Below are 25,108 nucleotides of genomic sequence, written 5' to 3'. Positions count from 1 at the left end.
TGCATTCTTCACTTTGAAACTCACTAACCCACTATTCTCTCACCAGGTTCCTTTCCATTAACCCGCCTCTTTAAGATCTTTGACATGCATGTAACAAGACTGAATAAACAGAGGCAAAGTGTTAAAAATTTAAATAAAATTAAAGTTTATGGAAACCCAAGAGCATGAAAAAAGGAGTAAATGATGACCATGAAAAGGGAATGAAAACGTACTTGAGGATCTCGAGGTACTCGAGGACGTGCTTCTGGATCTTCTCATCCTTCTCGTATGCCTCCAGCAGGGCAATAGCCTCCTCGTGGTTCTGGCAGTACTCCTTGTACACCTCCTCCAGCTCTGCCCTGTGCTTCAGGAAGACCGGACCTGGAAAACATGGGGCAAAGTGTGTGTTGCCATGTGACATTTCAAGGTGTGCGACAAGCTGCATACATTTCCATCAGCACAAATTATAGCAGCCAACTAAACCTTAGAAAATGTGGCATCTTAACAGTCTTGGGGACCCACAAGGTAACAAGGTTACCTCTACGCATACAGTCTTCAAGGAAATGCAACATTAGCACAACTTTGGGAACTGTTACACCAAGCGGACGCCACTAAGCCCGCCATCAAGGACACTGCAACAAAAAACACCTACAGAAACGTTCCCATTGCCTTAAGGGTGTCTGAAGTAGAGGTGCCCTTATGCAGTAGTGAAGATTATGTAATGAAGAGTGCATACCCACAGAGTCCGAGGATTCCAGGTCAGACAGGAACGTCTTGGAGACCATTAACACTGACTGGATATTTCCAAAGAGTCCATCAAAATCGATGTTTTGTGCCTGAAAGAGAAGGAGAACGCATCAACAATGTCATGTATTTTGTCAGAAGGTCACCAAACACCTAGACATCTGGAGTATAGTAGTACAGTTTCACAATCCTCAGACCACAAAGACTACAATACAAGGCATCACTGTGCCAGGGAAATCCTTACTTCTTGGGAGCAAGAGGTTATACGTAGCATGGGAGGACCGGGAAGGGTATGATAATCATGCTATCTTACCGCTTATAGAAAGAGTCTCCGAGGTAAAAAGCAGCAACACAGAAGGGGGTCAGAGGCTGAGAGAACATCCGTTACATTGCAGATTCCATGACTGACTCATCAGAGCACTGCAATGAGTTCTTAAATAAAATAAGGAAAGCTACCCTTCAACAAAGAACCAGGTTCTTTTCAATCCCAGTATTACCACTCTCAAGACTTTGCTAGCAATATGTAGGCAACCGTCTCTAAAAGGGCCACTAAAGTACAGTAAAGAAACCTGCGGAGGTAGTGTGACAAAAAAAGAAGAAAAAAAAAAAAAGGTGTGACCTTTATATTCTCACATGTGTGGGAGGGCCTGGGAAAGAAGCCAGGGAAAGCCTTACATACAAGGTGCCATTGGGAGTGTGCTTATATGCAACTGCTACCCACAGGACTTTGGTAAACGGACAACTACTAGTTAAAACCTGCTGACACTTTCCCCTGCAATATGTTTTGTAGCGGTCACATTTTGCGCTGCTGTTGCCACACAGTAATTAGAACCTCACTGTTGGTCAAGACATCATGTGACATGGGTATTTCAGTGGGCAGGGTATGCTGTGAAGTTAAATGTTTTACTGTGCGAAATGCCATGCACTAAAAAGTGACACTCACGCCCTATGCGCTCAGAAAACACAGAAAGCCACCTTTAGCCAATCCGCACCCTCAGCAGTGTTAGAACATTTGCTAAGTAACCGAAACAACAGTACACTCCACTCCCTTGGAAGAAATCCAAAAGATTGAATTGAATCATTTTAAAGATAATTGGCATTTGCTCTACAAAAACAAAACAGGATCCCGAGACGTGACTGGGCAGCTCTCTGACTGGTTAAGTTTCCCCACCCACCCCTCGGCTGCATGTCCCACCTGCGAGTGCTGCAGAGGAGTCATAATCTGGTTTACACACATTTCCAGATCTCGCACATAATCCCGTTCGGTCTGTGTCAGTTCCTCGAGGATCTTGGACCTCTTTTCCAGCATCCTTTGCTCCGGGTTCTCTGTGACAGCAGAAACCGCGGGACACTCGGGGGTCTCCGGTTGCGAGGAGAGAAGAGTCATTTCTGAAACAAAACAGAAAGAACCTTGACATCCAGACTCGGAAGACAGTAATACAAGCTAGCAGACTCGAAGTAAAGTCAGGACCCACACATCACGGTCACCTTTTACGTCCACTTATGCATCCTTTCTTTTGCAGATTCAGACATGGAGGAGATACTCTTCCCATGGGACTTTCCACCTCCAACACATCTACATCATTCCATATGCGCCTTACCACACTTTCAGATCGAGGAGACTGGACCCATATCGGTGCATCTACTGAACCACACAAAATGTTATGAAGGATCATAAAAACACACCAGATCTTCATTCGAAAAACACCCCACAAAAAGCAAAATGGCAGATCAGAAATAATTGCATGTTGCACTGAGGAAGCACAGCTTTCAGGATATGGTGCGTCATTATATGTATATAGCCTGGGAATTTTTGTCAGTGACAACCTTAAAAATGGCTGCCTGGAAAGTTATTTTCTAGCTGTGTTTCAGTATAGTGCTCACTTACCATGCCCCTTAACTCATACTCTTTCCATTTGAAGCATCAGTTTCTTCGTTATGTTAAATTAATTGTGAAACACATCAATAACCAAGGCCTCCTGGTGCTAAATGTTGGAGAACTCAAAAGCCTTGCGAAAACAATGGAAGATGACTGTAACAAAAGGTTTTCCAGTGTCTTGAGGAATGCAAGATGAAGTGTAGCAAAGGTCTGCAAGAGCAGAGTTCCATTGGGGGGGGACACGAGGGGGGTGGGGGAAGAGGTTCTGTGAATGATGGGCCACTCTTTTTTGCCGACCTACACTTTCACCAAATTCTTTTTATGGTTTTTGTACCGTAAAATGCAGGGGCGGGGAGAACCCCGCTTCCCCCTGTCACGGATTAAAAGACACTGCACACTTCAGACCAGGACTCTTTCTACCGGCCAGGGATGTGGCACACAAATACACTTTCAAGTTTATTAAATTCAGATTCTGTTTGAGAAGGCAGCCAAACCGTCTCACACCCCCCTGGACGTACACCCCGTGTCACAATGGTCCATGAACTAGGCCGGTGTGCAATAGTGAAATATTTATTTTGACATTTCAAATGAAAATCAAACACATTCAATATAGGGCAGCAATCACCAGTGTGGTGATAATTACACAGCAAAATGATAGGATACCCTTAATTTAACTTTCTAACATCAGAGGCATCAATGCAAAAATGAATGAAAGCAAGATTACTCTTTGGGTAATACTTTTAAATGGCACCACGGTTGTGCATTCCCCTTGCAAAACTCCCTCAAACCCCTGTTAACCCGGTTGTGTGTGGGTGGAAGAGTAACAAGGAGTCAGGTATACTAGGCAAAAATTAGATTGAAAATCCGATGTACTACCCCTGAATGGGAGGCCAAAATCGGATTAAAAAGCCTTGAAAAATGAGCAAAATGGCATTCGGAATTACTGAATAGTTATTTTACATATGCAGTCGAATGGATAAGACAGGAATTTATGTGGCTGTACTAAAGAAGAAAACTTACAAGCTACAAGGCAAGGTACTAAAGAACGCATACAGGTGAGAAAATTGACTTTGAGAAGGGAAATAGTGCAACAAAAATCACACGTGGCAAAATTGCAATTTCTTAGTTTACACCTGTTTAAAATAAGCAAACTTCAGAAATTAGCAAAACAGACAATCGAATATTGGTTTTGCTGATGAGGTACAAAGGCACATAACAGGTATGATACTAAAGTGAAAGGGTGACTTGATGGGTAACAGTATGGGATTCTTTAAAGGAAAGGAAAAACGGATTTTAGAAGGGAAACACTTTCACAGGGAAACTCGGTTTTGTTAGCAAACTGATTTGTTCTACTGCAACTATATTTTAAATGGCTAGATTATTAAAGAAAGACATGGTATGCAAGGAGGTTAATTTGCAAGGTTAACTTATTCATGCCGCGTTCATCTATATGGGAAATTAATTAATTTATTCAAAATAGTACTAAGGACTTACACAAAGGACAAACGATTTGGAAAGAATCACGCTACACATGGAGACTAACACAGATTTTTCTAAGGATAGGATACACAAAGGATTCTGACACTTTAAGAATTAAATAGGGTACTTATAGGATTTTCTATAGGGTTGCACAGAATGCAAAGTAACAGAGCAGTGTATGCAGCTTTTTGGTTACTGGGAGGGTGATACTTCCAAAATACACTTGGGTAGGGTAGTTTGGACAGCTAACCGGGTCTCTGGACAGCAGGGCGAGGATCTGGTCACTGCGCATTGGTGGGCAATCCTTTAAGGGAACAGCGGGGCAACCCAGGTCTCGTCACAGTGGACAGCGGGGTGCATCAGCTGGGCAAGAACATGTCTGGCCACTGGATTCGCCCAACGGGTCCGCAGCCTTTCCCCCCTTCTCCCTGAATCATTGGGATTTTTATCGGGTTTAATTCTGGATAGTGGTTCTGTCTGAATAGGATCAGCTACCTCTGGCCTGGCTCAGGAGTCTGGAGTCTTGCAGGGTGAATGTGGAATGTTGAATGTCAGGATCTCTGGATTGCGAAGGTTGGATTTTTGAATGTCCGGACTCTCCCAATGCCTCCTTTTATAAAACGGGTGACATCAGAGGATTTTTACTATGTGGGCTGAAATAACCTGGACATACCTCTAAGATAGGATAGGTCAGGCTGTGGATGTCGCCGCCTGCCTGTAAGCAGATTGGACCCAGGGAAATGACATCAGTTTCAGGGTGCGTGTTTTATGATGTGCATTGTTATACCAGTTACTTTTATGAAAATCAGTTATGAAACAAAACACTTACATTTACTCCTGAAAATCAGATGGGCAGATGCTATATTTTACAAGGAATGTGTCATTTCAAAACCCAAGTCTGTGCAATGCTGTTTTGTCCTTCTGGCAATCTTTTGCCATTTCTATGGAAAACATTTCACCTACAATTCCACAAATGGCTACACCTAAGCCTATCAATGTCGGGCATATTGCCATATTTTACAGCTGTGTCATGTACGATTTCTTCAGAAATGCCTCCTTAATGCCATTCACGTCCCCCACATGCTAGGATAACCCACATAGTCTATTCTTAATGATACAAAAATTATATTAAAAACCATCATAATTTCACATTACAGCTTATTCAGATTACTGAAATAAATGTCTTAATATAAAAAGTCTTTTGATTCAAATAGGCTGGCTTTGGCCCCAAAAGTGGGCAGTCTTTCCAACCCCCCCCAGCCAAATGCCCCCTCTGTGTCAGTTCAGAACAACAGAGTTACCATAGCGCCCTTTGATCCTGGAAGGTTAAAGCTGAGGAGGGGTGTCAAAGGAATTCACACTTGTGTGACACGACTAGTTCCCCTGGGTACTTTGTTCCTTGCAGCAGAAATGCCGGTCAGTCTGATGAGGTTGCGAATTCCCACACCGTGGTCCTTTCACATTTGTAAAAGGACTACATTTCCCAAGGGGGCTGGGTACCTTCAAAGGGCCTGCCTTGCCAAACTGGCCTAACAGGAATGCCTGAGCTTCAGCCAGCCTGTTGAAGTTTTGTGTCGAGAAGAATAAGATATACAGAGCAAAATACGCCCATATTTTTGCAGCTTTTCTTCCCAAAATATACAGTTTTGTTTCTGGGCATTTACAGTATTTCTTATTTAGCTGTCATAAGGTCATTTAATTTCTCTGTAAAGTAAAGTAACACTGGTTCATTTTATTTTTATGTCCATTTAAAAATGTGGGTTTCCTCGCATTTTGGCTTTCTGAAAGCTTTCAAAGCTCTGATCAATTTCTCCACACAGGGATATGCTCTAGAAATGGGTTCTTTGAAACTGACATCAGGCAAAGGAGAGCGAGAGAGCTGTGCGTCTGCTTAATTTGTTTCCAAAGTAAATGTTGAATGCAGCCTGAAATATAATTCCTGCTTTTCATAGACTATTTTACACGACAATGCCATTCAGGGAGGAATGGCCCTCATTTGATGGTGTTCAGCCTAAATATAGACATGGCTGGGTTTTACTGGAACCAAACTGTGTGATGTTTGAAGATGAAAATAGCACCAGGGCAAGGTCGTTTTAAACGCAGAACATTTTCTTTTTTCAGTTTGATGTTTTGAGCTGAGAGCATAACAGCGGAGAGCCATTCTTCCTGGGAATCCTTCTCTTTTGGGGTTTCATTTTGCACCATATGTGCTCAGCAGAGACAGTCCAGCCATTACTTCTGTAACTGCTAAGAACGCAGTTTTGCGAGTCAAGGGAATATGTGCTCAGCAGACACAGCGCAGCCATTATTTTTTTGACTGCTAAATGCAGTTTTGTGATGCAGGGATTCCTGTCGGGCTGGTAAATGTCCCCCACAACCCTTTATTACTGCACCCCCATATATATCTTACCACATTTTAGCATCTGCATTTTGCGGCAAAGTGGAACAAAATAAAAATCTGTAAAAATGCATTCGGCTCAAGTGTAGGTTGACAAAAGTGGACTAGACCCCATAGAGTGGGAGCAACCACCAAGAAGGCATGCCATTGAATTTCAGAAGCACCCCCAGCAGAGAGTATGCCAGTCTAGAAGCGCACAACACAACAAACTGCTGGCCTCAGAAATTAGGAACACTGGTCAAAGTCCATACAAGGAGTGTTGCACAGCACTCAGTGCTTTAAACTGAATGTGATCTAGCTGCAGCTAGACCGTTGCCTCAGCACAGGGGAGATATGAGCTCAGCAAAGTCAAAGCGGACATATGCACTGGTCCCACTGCAGTCTTTACCTTAGTTTCCCACATTTCTGCTGAAAAATCTATTGCAGTAATGAAGCCTAGATGTGGCAATGGCAAAAATGATTTTAACCTATTCCCATGCAGGAAGGAGGGGTACAGCCCAATCTTTTCAAAAGAGGACGTTTCCTTTGCCCTCAAGGTCTTGCACTGCATATTGCTGTCCCTGTTGCAGTGGCTGTGATTTTCCATTTCACAAAGTAGAATGACGTGGGCTTTATTACAGGGTGAATTATGCTTTCCATCTAGAAAGGAGGCCTTCACAGCTTATGGGGCAAAGAAGAACAAGTCACATTCTTTGCCAAACACTAAAAACGGTTTGATAAAGAAAGCACTGCATGAGCCTCCTACAGGGAAAGGTAGGGCATATTTTACTCATGATCTAGAATCCCTCTAAGGGAGGAGAAGCATCTTAGAAAATATTAGTTTTTGTCCTGGGTGCCACCATCTTACTTAGGTGAACACTCACAAAATACGTTGAGTTGCATGCTGCTACCTCACATGAAAAATACTTGGAGTTAATTACAGGAAACTTAATGATGACAAAATCATAATACAAGGAGGTATGCGTTATGCCTAGCACAGTGTTATTTTATTGTAAGCACTACCTCATGCCATTGTATCAGGTTATGCTGTAGACCAGGTGTTGCCAACCTTTACTTGTAGTTAATGGCCAGTAGGCAGGAGCTACTGGGGTTGTGATGTCCATGAGTATGAGAATTTTTACCAAACGGTTCATTTGTTCTCGATATGAAAACGGAACATATGCTGTTACCATATTAGTAACTTCAAAAACCTCTTTATTTCATTAGGTTTTAGGAGTAGAGGTCTCCTAAAAATTGTCAAGCATATCAGAATGTAAGAAACCAATCAAGACATTCAATATGAAGGCTGGCACTACTGAGCACCGGTGCATAGCATGCAGTTTCACATAGCAACAGCACTCGGATGCTGTCGGATGGGATCAAAGTTTCCATTTCAGGAAGTTCATGTCTGAAAAGGGTAGATTTGCAGAAAAATAGGCAATCATGTTGACTGTCGACAATTCATGCATATTGCTTACATGCCAGATCACAGAATTCAGCCAAGAAAAAGTAATCCAAAGCCTACTTTGTCAACTACCTTCAAAGGTTTACATGTCAAGATAATCGGCAATATTAAAAAAAATGAACATGTGGAATCCATGTGATCAGGTTATATGCAAAAAAGTGTAAATCAAAGGGCTAAAATAACATTCGGCTTTATAGCAATGGCTTCAAATGTCCATGAATCATACAACAAAGTGAGTATGGTTGTAGCGAGGGGTGACATTCATAATGAACTGCCAACCGTCTGCCCATTATGAAGGAGGCAGTATCACAGAGAACAGTCACAGGATTGATCCTTTTTTTTTTGGTTCATACAATAAACCTTTACAAATATCAAAGAATTCATAAACATAAGTACATAAATTATTAACACAAGTTAAAAACAGATTCTTATAAATGTAACAATCTACATAGTGTCAACAGTTTTAAAATGACATTTTCCAAGTGTGTGACAAGCAAAGGTACGAGTAACACAAAAAAGATGGGGGCTTCAAGCTTCAAGGTAAATGTAAAGACTGGTAGGGGGTGTCTGTACTTCCGCTCTCCATCTGGTAGAGGAGAGGCACAGAGGACCCCAGCCAAGATTCTCTATTTGGTAGCAATTAACGAGCAATGAAGGCCTAGCTTCTCAGGAGGTGATGCAGGCTTGTTCTTAAGTACAGTGTAGTCCCCGAACACCCACAAAGGAATGCCAACACACTGTATTACTGAAAACACAGTCTTTATACAATTAATATTCAAGGGTATGTACACGATCACAATAACGCACTTTGTACTCGGAAGTCAACAATGATAAATATATACAATTCTAAAGTGGTACCATCAAGGTTATCAAATCTCATTAAAGTGCATCAACTGTACGGTTAAAATGTTACACAGATCACTAACGAGGAAACCAGCAATAGAGATAGGCAGGAACGTCAGATGGTTGAAACATTCCCAGCCGTCGTCAGGCTGGGAATCCTTGGTAAAGAAAAAACCAGTATCAGTTTCGTTTCTGATCTGTCTTTCGTAGTAATAACCAATCACTGGTCTCTGCGTCATACTGACCACAGCCAATGACTGCCCTCTACCTAAGCACCGCCTCTGGCAGCCATCTTCAGATTTGGAAGCACGTGAAGTGGCAGTATGACCAAGTGAAGAGCCGCAGAAGGGTAGGCGGGAGGGTTCGCATGTGAATCCATGCCAGACCCATGCTGGAGAACAACAGTTACAGGTAAGTAACTTGTTCCTTCTCCAGCATGGGGTCTGGCATGGATTCACATGCTCATGAATAAAGAATACTTAGCAGTACACACATGCACAACCACGGGAGGTGGCAAAGGCTCAACATTAAGCATTACATCAAACTCAACATTAAGCATCTTACCTCCTCACCAGGCTCACCTCAGGCGAACAGGTTGCGCAGCACTGCTTGGCCGACCCTGGACTCCTCCCTGGAATCCCGATCGACGCAGTAGAATTTCGTGAAGGTGTGCGTCGACCTCCACGTAGCAGCCCTGCATATGTCCAGCAGGGGCACACCAGAAAGGAACGCAGTGGTAGCTGCGATCGCTCTGGTGGAATGGGCTCTCGGACGGCCAGGCAGCGGTCGGTTTGCCAACAGATGACAGTACATGATACAGGCGGAGAGCCATCTGGAAATGGAAGCCTTCGAGAGAGCCTTCCCCTGATTGACAGGTCCAAAGTTCACAAAGAGTTGCGACGTCTTCCGAAAACACTTCGTGCGGTCCACGTAGAACTTCAGCGCTCTAGCCACATCCAGCGAGTGCAAAGTCCTCTCAGCCGGCGACGAAGGCGACGGGAAGAACACAGGCAACACCAAGGGTTCGTTGAGATGGAAGTCCGACGGTACCTTGGGCATGAAGGAGGGGTGCATCCTGAGCACTACCCTCATGTCGTGAAAAGTCAAGTACGGGGCCTTGCAGGAAAGGGCCTGGATCTCCCCCACTCGTCGTGCGGAGGTGATGGCCCCAAGAAACGCCGTTTTCCACGACAGAAATTTCAACGGGGCCGAGTGCAGAGGCTCGAACGGAGGTCCCATGAGCTTGGTCAGCACCACGTTGAGCTCCCACGCCGGGGCCGACGCCTTCACCGGCGGGAACGATCTGAACAGTCCCTTCATGAACTCTTTCACCAGACGATGAGACCACAAGGACGTCCGCCCCGTGGTTCTGGTGTATCGGGAGATCGCAGCAAGATGAATCTTGATGGACGCGTGTGCCAGTCCAGCTTTGGCCAGCGTCAGCAGGTACGGCAGTACTTGGGGAGCCGTAATCCGTAGAGGGTTAATCTTCTGTGCGTGGCACCAGACAGAGAACCTCTTCCATTTGTGTCCATAGCATTTAAGAGTCGAGGACGCCCTGGCCTTTGCAAGAACCTCTCTGCAGTCGGCCGGTATGTCGTATCCTCCAAACTCTAGCGCTGCAGGAGCCAGGCCTGCAAGTTCAGCGATTTCGGGTCGTGATGGAGGATGGCGCCTCCTTCCCTGGAGAGTAGATCCGCGTCCACCGGCAGCTTGATTGGCGGGGACGCTGACAAGTCCAGAAGGTCCGGGAACCATATCTGCCTCGGCCACGCAGGTGCGACGAGGATCATCCTGCACCGTGACCTCTTGAGCTGGTTGACGAGCCGGATTAGCAGTGGCAAAGGAGGGAACGCGTAGAGGAACAGGCCCTCCCAGGGGAACGAGAAAGCATCGCCCATGCTCCTCGCCTGGGGAAACCTGCTGGCGAACCCCAGGCACTTGGAGTTCGTCACCGTCGCGAACAGGTCGATCTGGGGAGTGCCCCACCGTCGGAAGAGGCGATCCACTAGATCCTGCCTTAGCTCCCACTCGTGGCACGAGCGCAGCTCCCTGCTGAGTGAGTCGGCGATGGTGTTTTTTATCCCTGCCAGATGAAACGGCACCAGAAATATCCTTTGGGCGACGGCCCAATGCCACAGGTCCTGCACCTCCTTGGACAGTGCTGGGGACCTAGTTCCGCCCTGTTTCCAGATGTAAAACATGGTGGTGGTGTTGTCGGTGAAGATCCTCACCACCTTGCCCTTGAGGGACGGAAGGAAGGACCTGAGGGCCCAAAACACTGCACGGAGCTCCAGGACGTTGATATGTAGGGATTTCTCCGTCGGGAGCCAAAGGCCTCTTGCGTGCAGATTTTCGGTGTGCGCTCCCCACCCTTCCAGGGAGGCATCCGTGGTCACTGTCTCCTGGTGGGCTGGGGTCTGGAAGTCCATGCCCGCCATCAGATGCGCGCGGGTGCCCCACCACCGGATCGCTCGTCGGAAACTCTCGTCGAGTGTGATCCTTTCCTCGAAGCTGCCCGTCGTTTGGATCCAGCGCGCGTCCAGGAACTCCTGCAACGGGCGCATCCGGAGCCTGCACATGGGAACGAGGTAGATGCAGGAAGACATCATTCCGAGGAGGGACTTGATGGACCTCACCTTGGCCGCGTCGGCCACCAACAACCGCTGCACCTTGCCCAGGATGGTCCTGGTCCTCTCCTCCGAAGGGGAGGCCAGAAGGGACACTGTGTTGAGCCTCGCTCCCAGAAACAGAGCGTCTTGCGCGGGTACCAGGTGGGATTTGGCGTAGTTCACGGAGAATCCCAGGTCCGTGAGAAGTTGGACGGTTCTTGCCGTGTGAAGCACGGCGAGCTCCCTCGTCTTGGCTCGGATGAGCCAGTCGTCCAGGTAGGGGTAGACGTGGATCCCCTCGCGGCGCAGCTGCGCCGCCACCGGTGCGAGGCACTTGGTGAACACCCTGGGTGCCGACCGTAGTCCGAAGGGGAGGGCTTTGAACTGGTAATGACGCCCCTGGACCACAAACCTGAGGAATTTTCGGTGCCCCTTTAGGATGGGAATACGGAAGTAGGCATCCTCCAAATCCAACGACGACAGGAAGTCTCCTTCCTCCAGCTGACCCAGGACGTGCTGGAGGGTGACCATCCGGAACTTTTGCGCCTTGATGAACTTGTTCATGAGCATGTGAATCCATGCCAGACCCCATGCTGGAGAACTGTGGCCCAGCAAGGGCGTCGAGTCGTCGGCGTCTCTGTGGTCCTTAGGTGGCGGGAAACCCACCGGCAGATGCTCCTCGGCATGTCGACGGTCGGGCCTTCTCCAGCAGGATAAAGCGGGCGACGATGCAGACGAGAGCGTCCGATGATCAAAATGAAGTTCTTAGGCAAACGGGAGCACGGCGGCTCAGGTCAGCGACGGCGGTCGTCGACAGTGGCGGACAACAGTCCGAGTGCTTCTCTTTGAGATTCCGCGGCAGTCCCCGTCTCGGGTCGGCAGCCTGTCGAAGGTCTGTCTACCAGGGAGCTTTGGCAAAGATCAGCTGTGCACAATGGTCCCTCGTAGCTCAGGAAGAAGGCGCCTTACCAGGTCCTCTCTCGGTCTGTCCTTGGAGGCACAGCAGCTTTCAGATTGTGAAGGAGAGCAACAGTAATTCTTCCCGTCCAGCAGGGCTTCAAGGTCAAGCTTCAGTTACTCCAGTTACTCGTCGTAGTGGACTTCAGCTTCTGAACACGATTCCTAGCAGTGAGAGGTCCCCAGATATACTGTTGATCTCCCATTCATTCTGCTGGGTCACACTCAAGCATCCAATCACGACTTAGGGCATTCATGCAGGCAAGCAGCCAATCAGGCACACAAGGTATTCAGGCCATTCACTTCTCTCCAGACACTCACAACAAGTTGTGTATTGGGACAAGTACCAAGCCATTCAACACTCCAAACTGCATTCATACCGGTTTCGGGCAGGGCTGCCTCAATCATTGTGTCAACCACTAGATACTAGACATCCACAACACAGAATGCATATTCGTCACACACTCTATTCACCCAGGTCCCACCCACAGGAGGTACCCACAACATACATCACAGGGAAGGCTCCAGCTAGTCTGGCCGGGCCTTCACAACAACACCATAAATAGCACTTCCATCCAACAGCCAGTCAGGGGGAAGGGACAGAGTCAGGGCTTCCCAGGACTTTGGGAAAACAAGGTAATGGGTAATAGAAAGCAAGAGGCCGCAGGGGCCATTTTGTTTTCCATCCGGAATCAACTGATCCCAATGGCAGGGCCGGGGTATCCCAAAATGGAGGATACTCTGCGTACTTGTCAAATTCAGCATGGAGCTGCCACCAGTCCATACCCTGCTCTGTGGGCCACCCACAGGTGCCCAAAAACATACACTAGGGGCACAGGGTTGCACCCCCCACCCATGGGTGCCAAAAGGGTATCCCACGGGTCCGTTCACCAAACCAAAAGAGAGCTGCACCGCCAGGAGTCCCACATGGACTCCTGCGCGGAAAACACGACAGAACACACGATAACAAGCAGTAAAGGACAAGGATATGGAGGCCCTGTCCCTCCGATGCATTTCCAGCATCACAGCGAAGAGAGTAACAATTCATTTTCAATGGGGGTGAGCAATCTCACCAATGCAAAAATGAGCGGCCTATGGTGCCCCAACATCATCCTGTCCCAAAGGAGGATAAGACAGTCCTCATAATTGACGGTGACAAATTTCATTAATAGAACCGTGCAGAAGTGGGGGCATTCCAAAACCAGATGTTTCAGAGTTTCTTTCTTTTCTGTGCAAGGTAAAAAGCGACAGTTTAGTACTTGGTTCGTTTTATCGGTTTTTTGCCAGTGCAGAGTTCTTTCTTTAGTATGGTACTGGTCGAGTTTAAACCTCATAACCTGTTTGGTATATGTTATTTGGAAATACCTCTAGATACTGACATGGAGGAAGGGGTTTTCAAGAGTATTTACCGTAATCTGTGCAAGAGGAGTAATTTTCCAACTCCAAAATTCCAAAATTGTCTTGATCCAATCGTATTCAAACAATTTCTTTTTTACATAAGATGGTCTCGTTATTAACTCGGTTTCGTTAATATATAGGGAGCAAGTATGTTAAGGATGCCGTCTTGGAATGTTTTCATAGTACGCACGGTATTTTGAAGTAGCATAAATTGCCACCCAGAATATAAGGAGTTTTTGGGGGGTGCCATCATTTTAAAATGGATCGCGCCATTTTTTTTTTTCGAAAGTGAGATGAGCCCTAGCTCGTGGCGAATAGTACAATTAGGGAATTGCCAACGACAGCTGAAGTACAGATTTCCAAAAACATCCCTGCATTCTATCCAAGATGTTAGACATGTTAAGAAGACAGGCATCCAAAGCATAAAGAAGAACACTTTTGACCTTTAGACTCCAAAAATCAAGGAGTGGTATAAGAATTTGCAGTATTTACCATATATCATTTTGGCTTGTGAAAGAAGTGGTCTGATTTTAATATTCAGTTTTTCATCCCACATTTTGATTGAAAAATTATTAGTAATATGATAAACAAGGTAGATAGTTTCAGTCACAAGTGGGATCGACAATACTCCATTTGTAATGTTTACATTTCCGTTAGTTGTTAAAGACCATTATGCAGGTTTTGGTGGGATTAGGGTTCAAATTATGTTGCTTATCAAATTGTTTAAAGAGATGGAGTTTATATTGAAGGCCTATCGGTGTAGGGTCAAACAAAATAATCTGCAAAGGCCAACCATTGTATACGCATCAGACCCAACTTTATAGCAAAAAAATGTGAGTTATACCATGTCCTGTCCAAGTCTCTCATATAAAGATTAAACAGACAGGCAGCCAGATTACAGCCTTGTTTAAGGCCCATTTCGTTGTTTATTTTTGCTGTGGTGTCACCCTCACTGTTAACCCTAATCCTATAAGAGGTGTCCATATGCAGGCGAATGATCCAGTATATTAATGGTCCAGGTATACCCATTTCATATAGCTTTTGCCAGAGAAGATTCCTGATAACATTGTAGAAAGCCGACAAAAAGTCTATAAAAGCCATATAAATAAGGCATGAGTCCTTGTGTTTAGATTCAGCAATCATATGTGACATCACAGTGGTGTTCAAACCAGTACTCATTTGCCTGCCAAAGCCAATTTGAAATTTAGAATATAGTGAATGCTCTGCAAAGTGCTTTTCTAAATGACACAGAATAAGAATAGCAACAACTTTAGCTTCAGTGTCAATTAGAGAAATTGGACGATAATTTGAAGGATTTTTAGGATCACCTTTTTTAAAGATAGGGATAATAATTGAAGTTGTCCAGGAATGAGGAATATTGCCAGACGTAATTATAAGATCGAATTTGGCTTTTAAAATAGTAGCCCATAAGATCGGATCGGTTTTGAAAATACATGGCGGTATCGCATCAGGACCAGCTGATCGAGAAAATGTTAGTTTTTTAAATCGCCCATTCTAAATCCTCTCTAGACCACTTGGGCACTCGTTGTGGTAATAAAAGGTAATTGAAATTGACAGTTCCTAAAGTTATCTGGAATAGTTTATTTGGCAGAGATATATCGAACCCATGTTGTGTTGTCAATGATATTGGGAGCAATATGTTCTGGCGTCTTTGTCTGTTTTATTATTTTCCAAATTGCTTTTGAATTATAAGTGCAGATAGATTTTATCAGCGAACAATACAGGTTGTTTAATCTGGTTGAACGTGCCATCCTAGTTCTATTTTTATACCTTTGAAGTAACAGTTTGCGCTGTTTTAGGTAAGATTCGATAGGGAGTTGTTTCTTTTTTGAAATACCTTAGTTTGCGATTTTTTTCTCGTTTCGGGCGTTTACATTCCCAGTGTCAAAAGGATGGTAAAAGATCTTATTTGATGCTGTATACTTTGCACTAATTTCAACAATCGCATCCTTAACAATCCACGATACATATGCTTCGAATCATATTATAGAAGAAGGAGTGGTATCAAAGATCCTTGCATTTTAGTGTAATGCCACAGAGACACGAGACGCCAGTATCTTACATAAACCAGGGTTCCAACGCATGGAAGTTTTAGGACAGTGAATTTCAGGTTGTTTTGTACTGGAAACCTTGTTTAAAGGATAGTAACCAATGTCCATACTAAGCATCAGCGGTGTATGGACACTAAGGTGCGTTGTTTGGAAGTCTCCACTATGAACCAAAGATATTAGTTCCCGTGAGAGAAAGAAGTAATCGAGCAGAGATTCTTGATCACCTCTTTTCCAGAGTACTGCTGACGAGATTGATGCCTTTGCTTGCGGAATCACGTAGGTCATTCTGGTGCAGGACGAAAGGGCCGTGCCCAGCTTGCACATAACAGCTCTCGCAGACAAATTGAGGTCTTGAGCATCACAAAAATGGTTTCAAATGACGACATATTTGGGCCTGAATCACGGAACGTTTTCTAAAGGGACTTCGCCATTATAAGACGATTCCGTGAATCAGGCCCACCGTGTTCAGTTCATTTTGGTATCTGATGCAGGGAGGTACTAGGAATCCTCAGGTGAGCTACCAGTGGCTTGCATCTACTGTTTGGAGGCCCTGGCTATAGACAGTGGTGCTCTATGATGAGGGGAAGAGGGCACTTACACCACGTGGTAGTCTCCCGGGGTGCGGAAAGCTTTCACACACTTGGCGGGGGCTGACATGGCCAGTAACGACCCCCAAGGGGGTGAATGTCTACCCACCCAACCCCCGGCCGCTGGGGTGAAAGCCACAAACATGCCTACAGTGATATAGGATGAGTGCTGTAAACAGTACCCTAAAAGCTTCTGGAACCAAGAGTGTTGTTGATCAGTAATAGGACCAGAGTCGATAAAACCTTCTCTCCTGCCTTTATGGTTGCACTGGGCGGCCTTCCTTTTACTCTTACTGTAAATATGGAAACAGAGTGCAATAAATCTTAGGGGATATAGGATCTATTTCTCTTAGCGAGTCAAGTCCACCAGAGGGACTAGCCATTTACAGTCAGGGTCCTCAGAGGACCACCGGCTTCTGCTAGTTTTAATGTATCACGGTTGAAAGTTTACCAAATCTGGAATTTGACATGACTTTGGGAACAGCCCATAGTCAAACATTTAATTTAACAAAGTTGGGCTAATTTAAATCGGTAGTCTGCGGGTGTTATTGCAGGCCCAATTAACAGGTTTTGCAATCCCTAAACAGGAACAAGAGAAAGGAAGAGCGAGAGAAGAAAACTGACCTAGATACAAATGCCAATTTTAATTATGTTCTCTGCCGTTTACTGCTTCAATCCAATGTAGCCCTATTTTTACTTGTGGCAAATGCAAGGCCACCAGCAAATCTATTTTCGTTAGATTGTAAAAATTGCTGCAAAGTGGCATAGATTCAATCTAAAATGGCTTCACACGGGTTAATTTTAGGAGCTACTTTACATGCAGCCTAATGTTGTACAAGGTGCCACCCCATGGTTATTTTGATATTTTACCACACCTTCAAATATTTGCCAACACACACGTACACCGGGAAGCGCTTGGCCATCTTTCTTGAGAGTCGCCCATCTCACTATGTAATCCCCGCAACACCCCAGACTGCATCGTTGCTGCATAAATATGCTAAGGGTGCAGGTAGGCTAATGGGAGAATCTGGGGGACAAACTAACAGCGGTAATTTTGGCTGCAGCAAGGGTTTGATGCTTGGTTACAAAGCAATGTTACAAGCAAAAGAAGGCTACCAATTAAGAGGCAATGGCTCCAATTCCTGATCAAAAACTCTTGCTGCATCACTGCCCCTGGATCCCCAATATCACAGCATTGATCCGGGGCCATCTCTAGTGCCTCCCTTTGGCCCATTTGAAGTGGTTTTTAATTCAAGACACGTTTTTTTAACTTTGTGATTTGGCACAGGATTTTGCAAAAACATTGTCAATTTCACCCACGACTTTACTACCGTCCCGTCATTTCACTTCATTCAAAAGGTAATTATCCATTTCCACCTCAAAGACATGAACTGGCGTTTGCAAGATCGTGCGTGACCGGAGATTCAGTGTTGTATGGGCAGAGTGTGTGGCCGGTAGTATGCGGCTGGAGTTGCTGGTTGCTTGCCTCAAATGTACTGAAGTAGGAACACAGTTATCATGTCCTCCAGGCCTGATCCATGCCTATCTGTTTCTTTGCATTCTGGAACTTTTAGTCCTGAATGCCTAAGGGCAAAACAAAATGTCCCAGAATGCAGATATTAAGCCAGAACTGTGCAAGCTCCTCATCGGGGCCACTTGCGAGTTCTGGTCGTAGGATAGAATTTGAAAGTGCAAGTTTGCCATCTCCTCTAAGGGGGTGCAGTATCACACAGGGTTTCCATACATCCAAATCCTATGAAATGCACAGTTGGCTTTAGTTGTAAGGGGCACATGGACGCCTTTGTTCATTTCTAATACCTCTCTGGCCACCAGGAGGCTCTGGAGCATATTGCCACACAGAATTGGGCTCTGCTTATGCTATGAAAAGTAGACTCGGCTTAGAAAAGTGAGCAAAATGGCTGCTCGGCAGGGTTGCAGACTAAATGGAGGCTGGAGAACTTGAGCCCACCCAGAAAAATCCAGATGGGGGCAAAGACTTGAGACAAATCTATGGACCACAGATTAAAGGGGCCGAGCATACTACTTAATCTTCTGTCTGCTCGGGCTGCAGCCCACACTAATTATTTGTCTGATTGGGAGCAGACAAAGCTGGTTCATCAGTTGTGAGATGGAGGGCCATTAACAAATCAGTGTGACATTCACAGCCTGCTATCACACAAGATAATTTTTAAACACCCCGTACTTTTGGTTAAAACGCAGTATTCCAACTTCTCTGAAGTAGATTAAGTTACAAAGCAAACCCATTTTCTAGAACTAAAAGTCACCAGTCCCTGCAATTTATCACTGTATGTTTAATATTTTGTGGGAACGCATTCTTTATTGGTGACACCAATTGCAGTTTCAAATACTAATAGCAGATGATGCCACACATGCGTATTAAAGACGTCACAAAATGAACCGAGAGTTCGGACTTTTAAACTCCCATCAGATTCATCAGATTACAGTATTGTACTTGAACCCTTGCGTTATGTACTGGCAAAACATAACTACATATTCTATACAAGAATACTGGAGAATGTGAGCTAAAAAGCTAGAATTTGACAAACATCCATCCTTTTCACAAATTGGTAAAGTGTGCACCCAGAAAACACGGGCTATATACAGCTACGCTTTCCCATTTGACCACTCTATATGCACCTGGGCAAATCACATGAATGCATCCCAATTTCTATGGCTGCCAAAATTGGGATGAACTTTAAGTGATTTTGTGAAATGTGCAATGTGCGCTCACTTGGTTGTTGCTCTTGGCATCATCACTTGTGAGCCACTGAGCCCTGTGACACAGGGTCATGCCTACAACCCTGCCTGGGGGGGCGCATGGAACCCTGTCAACTTGGGGGTAGGCGGCCTATTGGGGTACAGCCAAAGATATTCCTAACACATGGCTGGCGTGGGTGAGTTGTCCCTCACTCCCCAGACAGCTTGTTGGGGCACTATGTACAGGGATATGGTCACCAGTGTTCCTGCCTTAATACCCATCAGCCCCTGTCCTGCTCATTCTCCTTTTTTTCCAGAACACAATAGGACCTGTGAACACCTAACCTCTGAAAAGCTTCATGGAACCAAGATAAAGTAGTAGGAAAACCGGGATCAGTTGGGAAAACCTGCAATGCAACCAGGGGAATGGAATTGCCTAGAATTAACTAGAATGGACAAGAATGTTCCCTTCCCATAAGGAATGAGAAACCTAACACCCAACCCACCAACCACAGGCATTTCCTAGGGGGTAACAGAAAAGGGACTGTGCATGGAAAGTGGCAGCAGAACAACAGGGGGGACCAGAAAACCGCTCATTAACTCAGCTGGAAGCAAAACTCACCCAACCTTGGAGAGAATCCCAGTAAAAACGAGCAGGGACATCCAATGGATACATGCATAAGAATGGTGACAAATGTGGATGGGGCCAGAAGTCTTCTTGAAGACTTCTAGGAGAACTCCTGGCTCCCCAAGGTCTAGCTGAGCTAGAGATTGGCCAAGAGGGGGGACAGCTGATGCAAAAGGCCAATGGGAGCTGAGAGGAACTCAACAACAAGGGAGTCTGGGCTATAAAATGTCAGCAGTTTCAGTACGGGGTGAAAGATATTCATTCAGTCGAGGTCGGCAACAGAGGAGGTAGGCCAAGAGACCAGCGACAAGGGTGTACCACGTAGCGAAGGAGATGGAGGAGAAAGTTGAGTGTAGAGAGAGCGAGAGAGTGTAAAGCTAAGATGTTGAGTCTGAGAGGATGGTACCAATTGAGTTTATGAGAGTTTGAGTGGAGGGAGAAAATAGAAAAAGGGGTTAACAGTAGGTCTGAGTCAGGGTGTCTATGAGTGCCTGTGTGACTGAAAGAGAGGGAAGTGATGCCAGGATGATGCAGAAGTGAGTGAGGAGTTTTGGAGAGAGGGGGAAGCCCAGGAGGAATCTAGAGAGAGATACAGAGTGAGAAGGAGGGTTGTGAGAGAAACACAGGGGAGTGAGAAGAAAGTAGTAGAATCTGTGGAGTTAACCATTGACAAGCAAAAAAAGAGGGAACAGGGAAAAGAGACAGAACCAATCGGGCAACCCGTTAGGTCCCTTTGGAAATCCCTGGGGGATAGAGTTAGAGAAGGTGACAGGCTTTAGTCCCCGAGGCACTTAGGGTAAGGGATGGAGCCATATAGAAGGGGTCCCCTAGCGATAGTTTATGAAGACTTGTAAATCAATGTGGGGAATATGGAAACCTAGGTTAGGGAGGTGGGAGCACACAAGGAGATAGTGGCAAACTAATGCATGCCTAATCTGGGAATCCCAATTGATGTGTAAAAATACTGGCTTCTTTTCTAATAAAAAGTAGACTGCCTAGCAGAAAGGTTATATATAATAAGTACTGTAGTGTTTGGGTGGCACAAGCCGAATTATACTCTTAGCACCCTCCCACCCTCACCCCTTCCGCCTTGGGGTTTCCATCAACTACACCATGTTTGAGTGGAGTGCTGGAGGAGAAAAACAGCCGATGTATAGCTCGACGAGTGATGGCGGTGCTGGGGACACAGAGGGGAAGAGTCCCTTGCCAGACCAGGATGCAGACTGTAGAAAAAAGAACCCACTCCCGTCTTACTGGCATGATGTAGCTCTGTTTTTCAGGGGTTTCTGAGACCTGGCAAAGTCCACTCAAGTCTGGTGGGAAAACAGGGGACTGACAAGTGGACGTGGGGAATGAGGCCAGATATTGGGTCTAAACTGAACGTGTAGCAGTCACTATAATTAACCGGTTTCACTGCAGCGCCACACACATTTCTGGAAAGGCAACACGAGACCTCACTAGAAGCAAAATCCCAATTAAGGCAACAGTGGGAGCAACCAGAGTTGTGTGCATTGACAATCCCCAGTTTACGGCAAAGGTGCTTTCTAAAATGAATTGCCACTCACACACCCTTCGCTGCTCTGCTGTCTTTCTTGGCCTCTTTACGAGTATGAATAAAAAAGCCAAACACTCCAAAGCTCACCACAGACTTCAATGGTACCATACTCCCACCAAATAGCCCTATTAAAATGGATCACCGCCATTGACTTCAAAGAGATCAATCTCCAAAAACACACCTCTCCCCCATGCCGAGAAAGGATTCCTTTAATATAGCGCATAGCACTTGCGCATTGCACTTGCAGATAACTTTTTTTCTAAGCACTGACAGTTTTTGCAGATCGGTAACTAATGCAAAGCCGATGAGATCTACCCATTCCGACAGGGACTATCCCACTCTACAACCAGAGACTCTTGATAGTAGCTTAAAAGGGAGCAGTGTTTTCTTTAGGGTAGCACAACTAGGAAACACCACAAAAAAGTGTTCACAACTTGTGTGAAAATCTCATTATTTTATTAATAATATATTAGAACAGGGCAAGGGAAATATTCTTGCAACATGCGATGAATGAATCTAGTTGGCAAGTACTCTGCATTGTGATCACTGCAAAGCAATGCTACTTACTGGGGAGAGGGGGTTCAGACGCATAGTGCTGCAGATGAAGTCTATCAGAAGCACGATGCAGTTATGCCTGTATTTGGGGAATTCATGGCCTTGCTGTGTTTATGTCTTCCTGATCTCCAGCATCTCTTGCCCCCTGCTGTTCCCACCCTGGTTTTTTACTTTGTGAACTGGTTTTATTCAAGTAAAAACCTTACACAACTATACAAAAATATCGAGTTAGGTTACAGAAGATGAAGGTATGTGCCAACCCTCTCCTATTAGCCCGACTGGCTTTCCTCGTGCCCTTTAGGGTATCCTGCATCCACATTACCATCCATCCGCCTGAACGTCCCTTATCCTGCCATCCACCCTCCAACTCAAACTTTAAACTTGCAGAATTACTAACATTGGAGTGGAAAACAAAAAACAGAATCGCAGCTGAAAACTCGTCAAATACAGAACGAGCAGCAAGAAGCTGGAAATAGAGACTGGCCAACACAGCTTAAACAAGCAGCGCATGGATGATGGAATCTGCCAACATTGCGCCTTAGGAGATGGAGCGACAGAGAAACACTTTCTCCCGCACAGTCCTGCAAACAAAAACGTTCAGGGCACTTATTTCACCGCATTTAGTGAGAAAGAAGTATTTGCGAGGTAACAGGACAGAAGAGCTCTGCATTACCCGTTGACAACCACCAGATTTAGCATAGAGCAAAGTAAAATATGTCTGTATGCAGCAATGTACGCCTTTAGGAAAAAAAAGCTGCAAACGAAAGACCACAACTGAAGGTTTCCCCATGTATGTACATTGGCAATAGTTGTCTAACTCGTCATGCCAATGAAGTATGTTTTATTGCATTGTATTTTCTAGTTTACGATATCCCTCAAGCCTTTGTCCCATCAAGACTGCCCCTCCACCTAACCCGGAGGACACATGTAGCCTTATACATACTCACCCCCACCCCACTCGAGCCCCTGTGAGAAACTCCATATCGCCCTGTCCTCACAGCCCAATCACCGTGGCAGCCGGATTGGAGCCAGGCTTTCATCTTGTACTTTCAGCCAGGCACAGTGCTACAAACCTTCCTCTACTTTCAGCTGGGCTCGCTTGTAATTGCTTCTCTAATAGAACCCCTTCCCTTGCTTCCAGCCCATCCTAGAGAAGGCCTGGTGTGAAGCGCTAGGGTTTATTTAATCCCCTGTCGAGCCGCTGGGATTACTGCCTAATCCCTCGTGGCACCACCTGCTTCTCACTGCCCAGTGCGACCGAGTTACTTTTCAACAGGAATAGGAAGGCCACCTCCGGGAGAGAAAATGATGTGCCTCCAAATTGAATTATTGTGGCTTCTCGGTTCTATAATACGAGAGGGACTGCTGTGGGCTGCTGATCTCCAGTGTAAGTGCTCAACAACGCAAACTGCTGACCACAAATCTATCCACTCTCTAGACTAGAGCAAATCAGGCTGGTGGGTGGTGTGCTACTCTCCAATGCCATCACTTGTCCAAACCAGCCATATATTTTTAATTCTGGTTATGTTAAGGCTCAAACAAAAGGTGCCAAATGTTAACCACTCTTCAATCATCTCTCTCAATGTCGTTTAAAATGCACTGCTGGGCCTGGAAGGCACCGGTGGCAGTGTCCATCAGAACCACATCCTTCACAGCCAATAGTGCTCACCAACTAAGTGTTACGCCTCCTACCCTAACCAGCACCAAATCCCAACACACCAACATAGCACTGAAACACCACGTCAACTGACCAACACCTCAAAGCACAGGGCATGCCTGCATGAACCCAACTGAGATCAAGTGAGTGTGTGATGATTAAAACACATCCACTGCAAGATAATCCTAGGCCGTGCAGTCGCAGCACCGCCAAAACACTGATAAACTCATCTGGACACAGAATATGGTTATTTCCAAATTGCACCAAAGCACTGCAACAACACCCATTTGCTCTCCTCCCCCTATGCCCGCCTTCCCACCCAAATGACTCCAAACCTCGCTCATCGCTTGCATGTGATTAGGTGCCAGGAGGCAACGAAATAATCAATGGTCATACAACAGAAGACCCAATAAAATAACATGGACTCTACCATTGTTTTAGCTTCAGAAGGAATCATTTAAAGTCGGTACTTCGAAAGCAAATAAATTATCACATGGAGATGTGGTCTAGTGACTAAATTGGCTGCTTTGGAATAGGATAGTGAGGCTATGTACTTCGATTCCAGGATTCCCAACTTATATTTTCTCTTGGATTTCTGCAGAGCACCCCCAAACTGATGTTCTAGCAAATGATTCCTGGACATTTAGTGGTGGACTGTAACACGCAGTCATCGTTGAGACATTCAAGCCTGCACTTGCATCTGAATCAAAATGATCTGTTCCTGGCAAAATAGGTTAATCTTCTGACATCTTAGTTCACTATGCCCTAGAAAACACTTGTGCTATTGCCAAGGAGGCAGCCACCCACTTCCTTGAAGTGTTCGGGTAGTGAGGTAGCTGCTGGTGTCAGTCTTCAAGAATCACGGCTTGTACCATCTGTTCAGTGTAGAAGTGGCTTTGTGTTTCCCTTTTGTCAGACTTAAACCAACTCGACCTTTCAAAGTTCTGATGTTTGATTCTTGTAAATGAATACTGCAAGTACAACAAAGCAGGAATGGAAAAGTTGCTCTTCCGTGGTTTGTGGATCCCGATGGAAAATAGGCAAGATGATAACATGGTAAATCTGGAAAAGCCCAGCAGACCGTTGGAACAAAGTCCAGACCAGGCATTGGGAGCAGCATGTTGGTCAAAAATGTCAGCTATGGATCGGAAATTAGCACAGCTTCAAGTTTGTGAACTGTCTGGCAAACGCGATAGCTACAAGGAATGTGACCTGGGGTTGAAATGGACTAGTTTGCAACTGAAGAAACACTATTGACCTGTCCCAGGCTGGGACAGGTGGCCTACCTTGAGGACTGAAATGTTGCATGTACATTCCCAAACCTCAGGGAGAATGACTTGTCACTGAAAAGCCTGTATCACTGCCCGTTAGGAAATCAGGGTAGATACCTTTAAAATAAGGATGAAGCCATACTCCAGGAAGTCCAGAATCTTCCGACTCCATGAGCTGGATGGATCCCATGCAGAGAAGCCCATCAGGTAAAAGATGAACAATGGTCTAGATTCCTGTACTGCTATTATTACACTTTTGGATAACTGCAGGTTCAACAACCCCGCCAATCAATCTGCCAAACAGAGGTGCTTTATCGTTGAGCCTGGTAGAA

General features: G+C 45.5%; 1 protein-coding gene across 3 annotated transcripts in view; it reads right to left on the bottom strand.

Moving 5' to 3' along the window:
- Nucleotides 1-25,108, bottom strand: part of DNMBP (dynamin binding protein) — a 938,987-nt gene that overhangs the window by 72,133 nt on the left and 841,746 nt on the right. For all 3 annotated transcript variants that reach the window (XM_069611517.1, XM_069611518.1, XM_069611519.1), the window contains 3 exons: nt 1,919-2,112; nt 716-815; nt 213-360 (listed from right to left, as the gene is read on the bottom strand). In XM_069611517.1, coding sequence (XP_069467618.1) covers nt 213-360; nt 716-815; nt 1,919-2,112 — 442 coding nt within the window. The remainder of the gene's footprint in view (nt 1-212; nt 361-715; nt 816-1,918; nt 2,113-25,108) is intronic.

The sequence above is a fragment of the Ambystoma mexicanum genome, chromosome 8, assembly GCF_040938575.1.
Source record: "Ambystoma mexicanum isolate Mex_15411 chromosome 8, UKY_AmexF1_1, whole genome shotgun sequence".
NCBI lineage: Eukaryota > Metazoa > Chordata > Amphibia > Caudata > Ambystomatidae > Ambystoma > Ambystoma mexicanum.
Note: the sequence above shows the minus strand (reverse complement) of the source record. Positions and strands in the feature narration are given on the sequence as shown.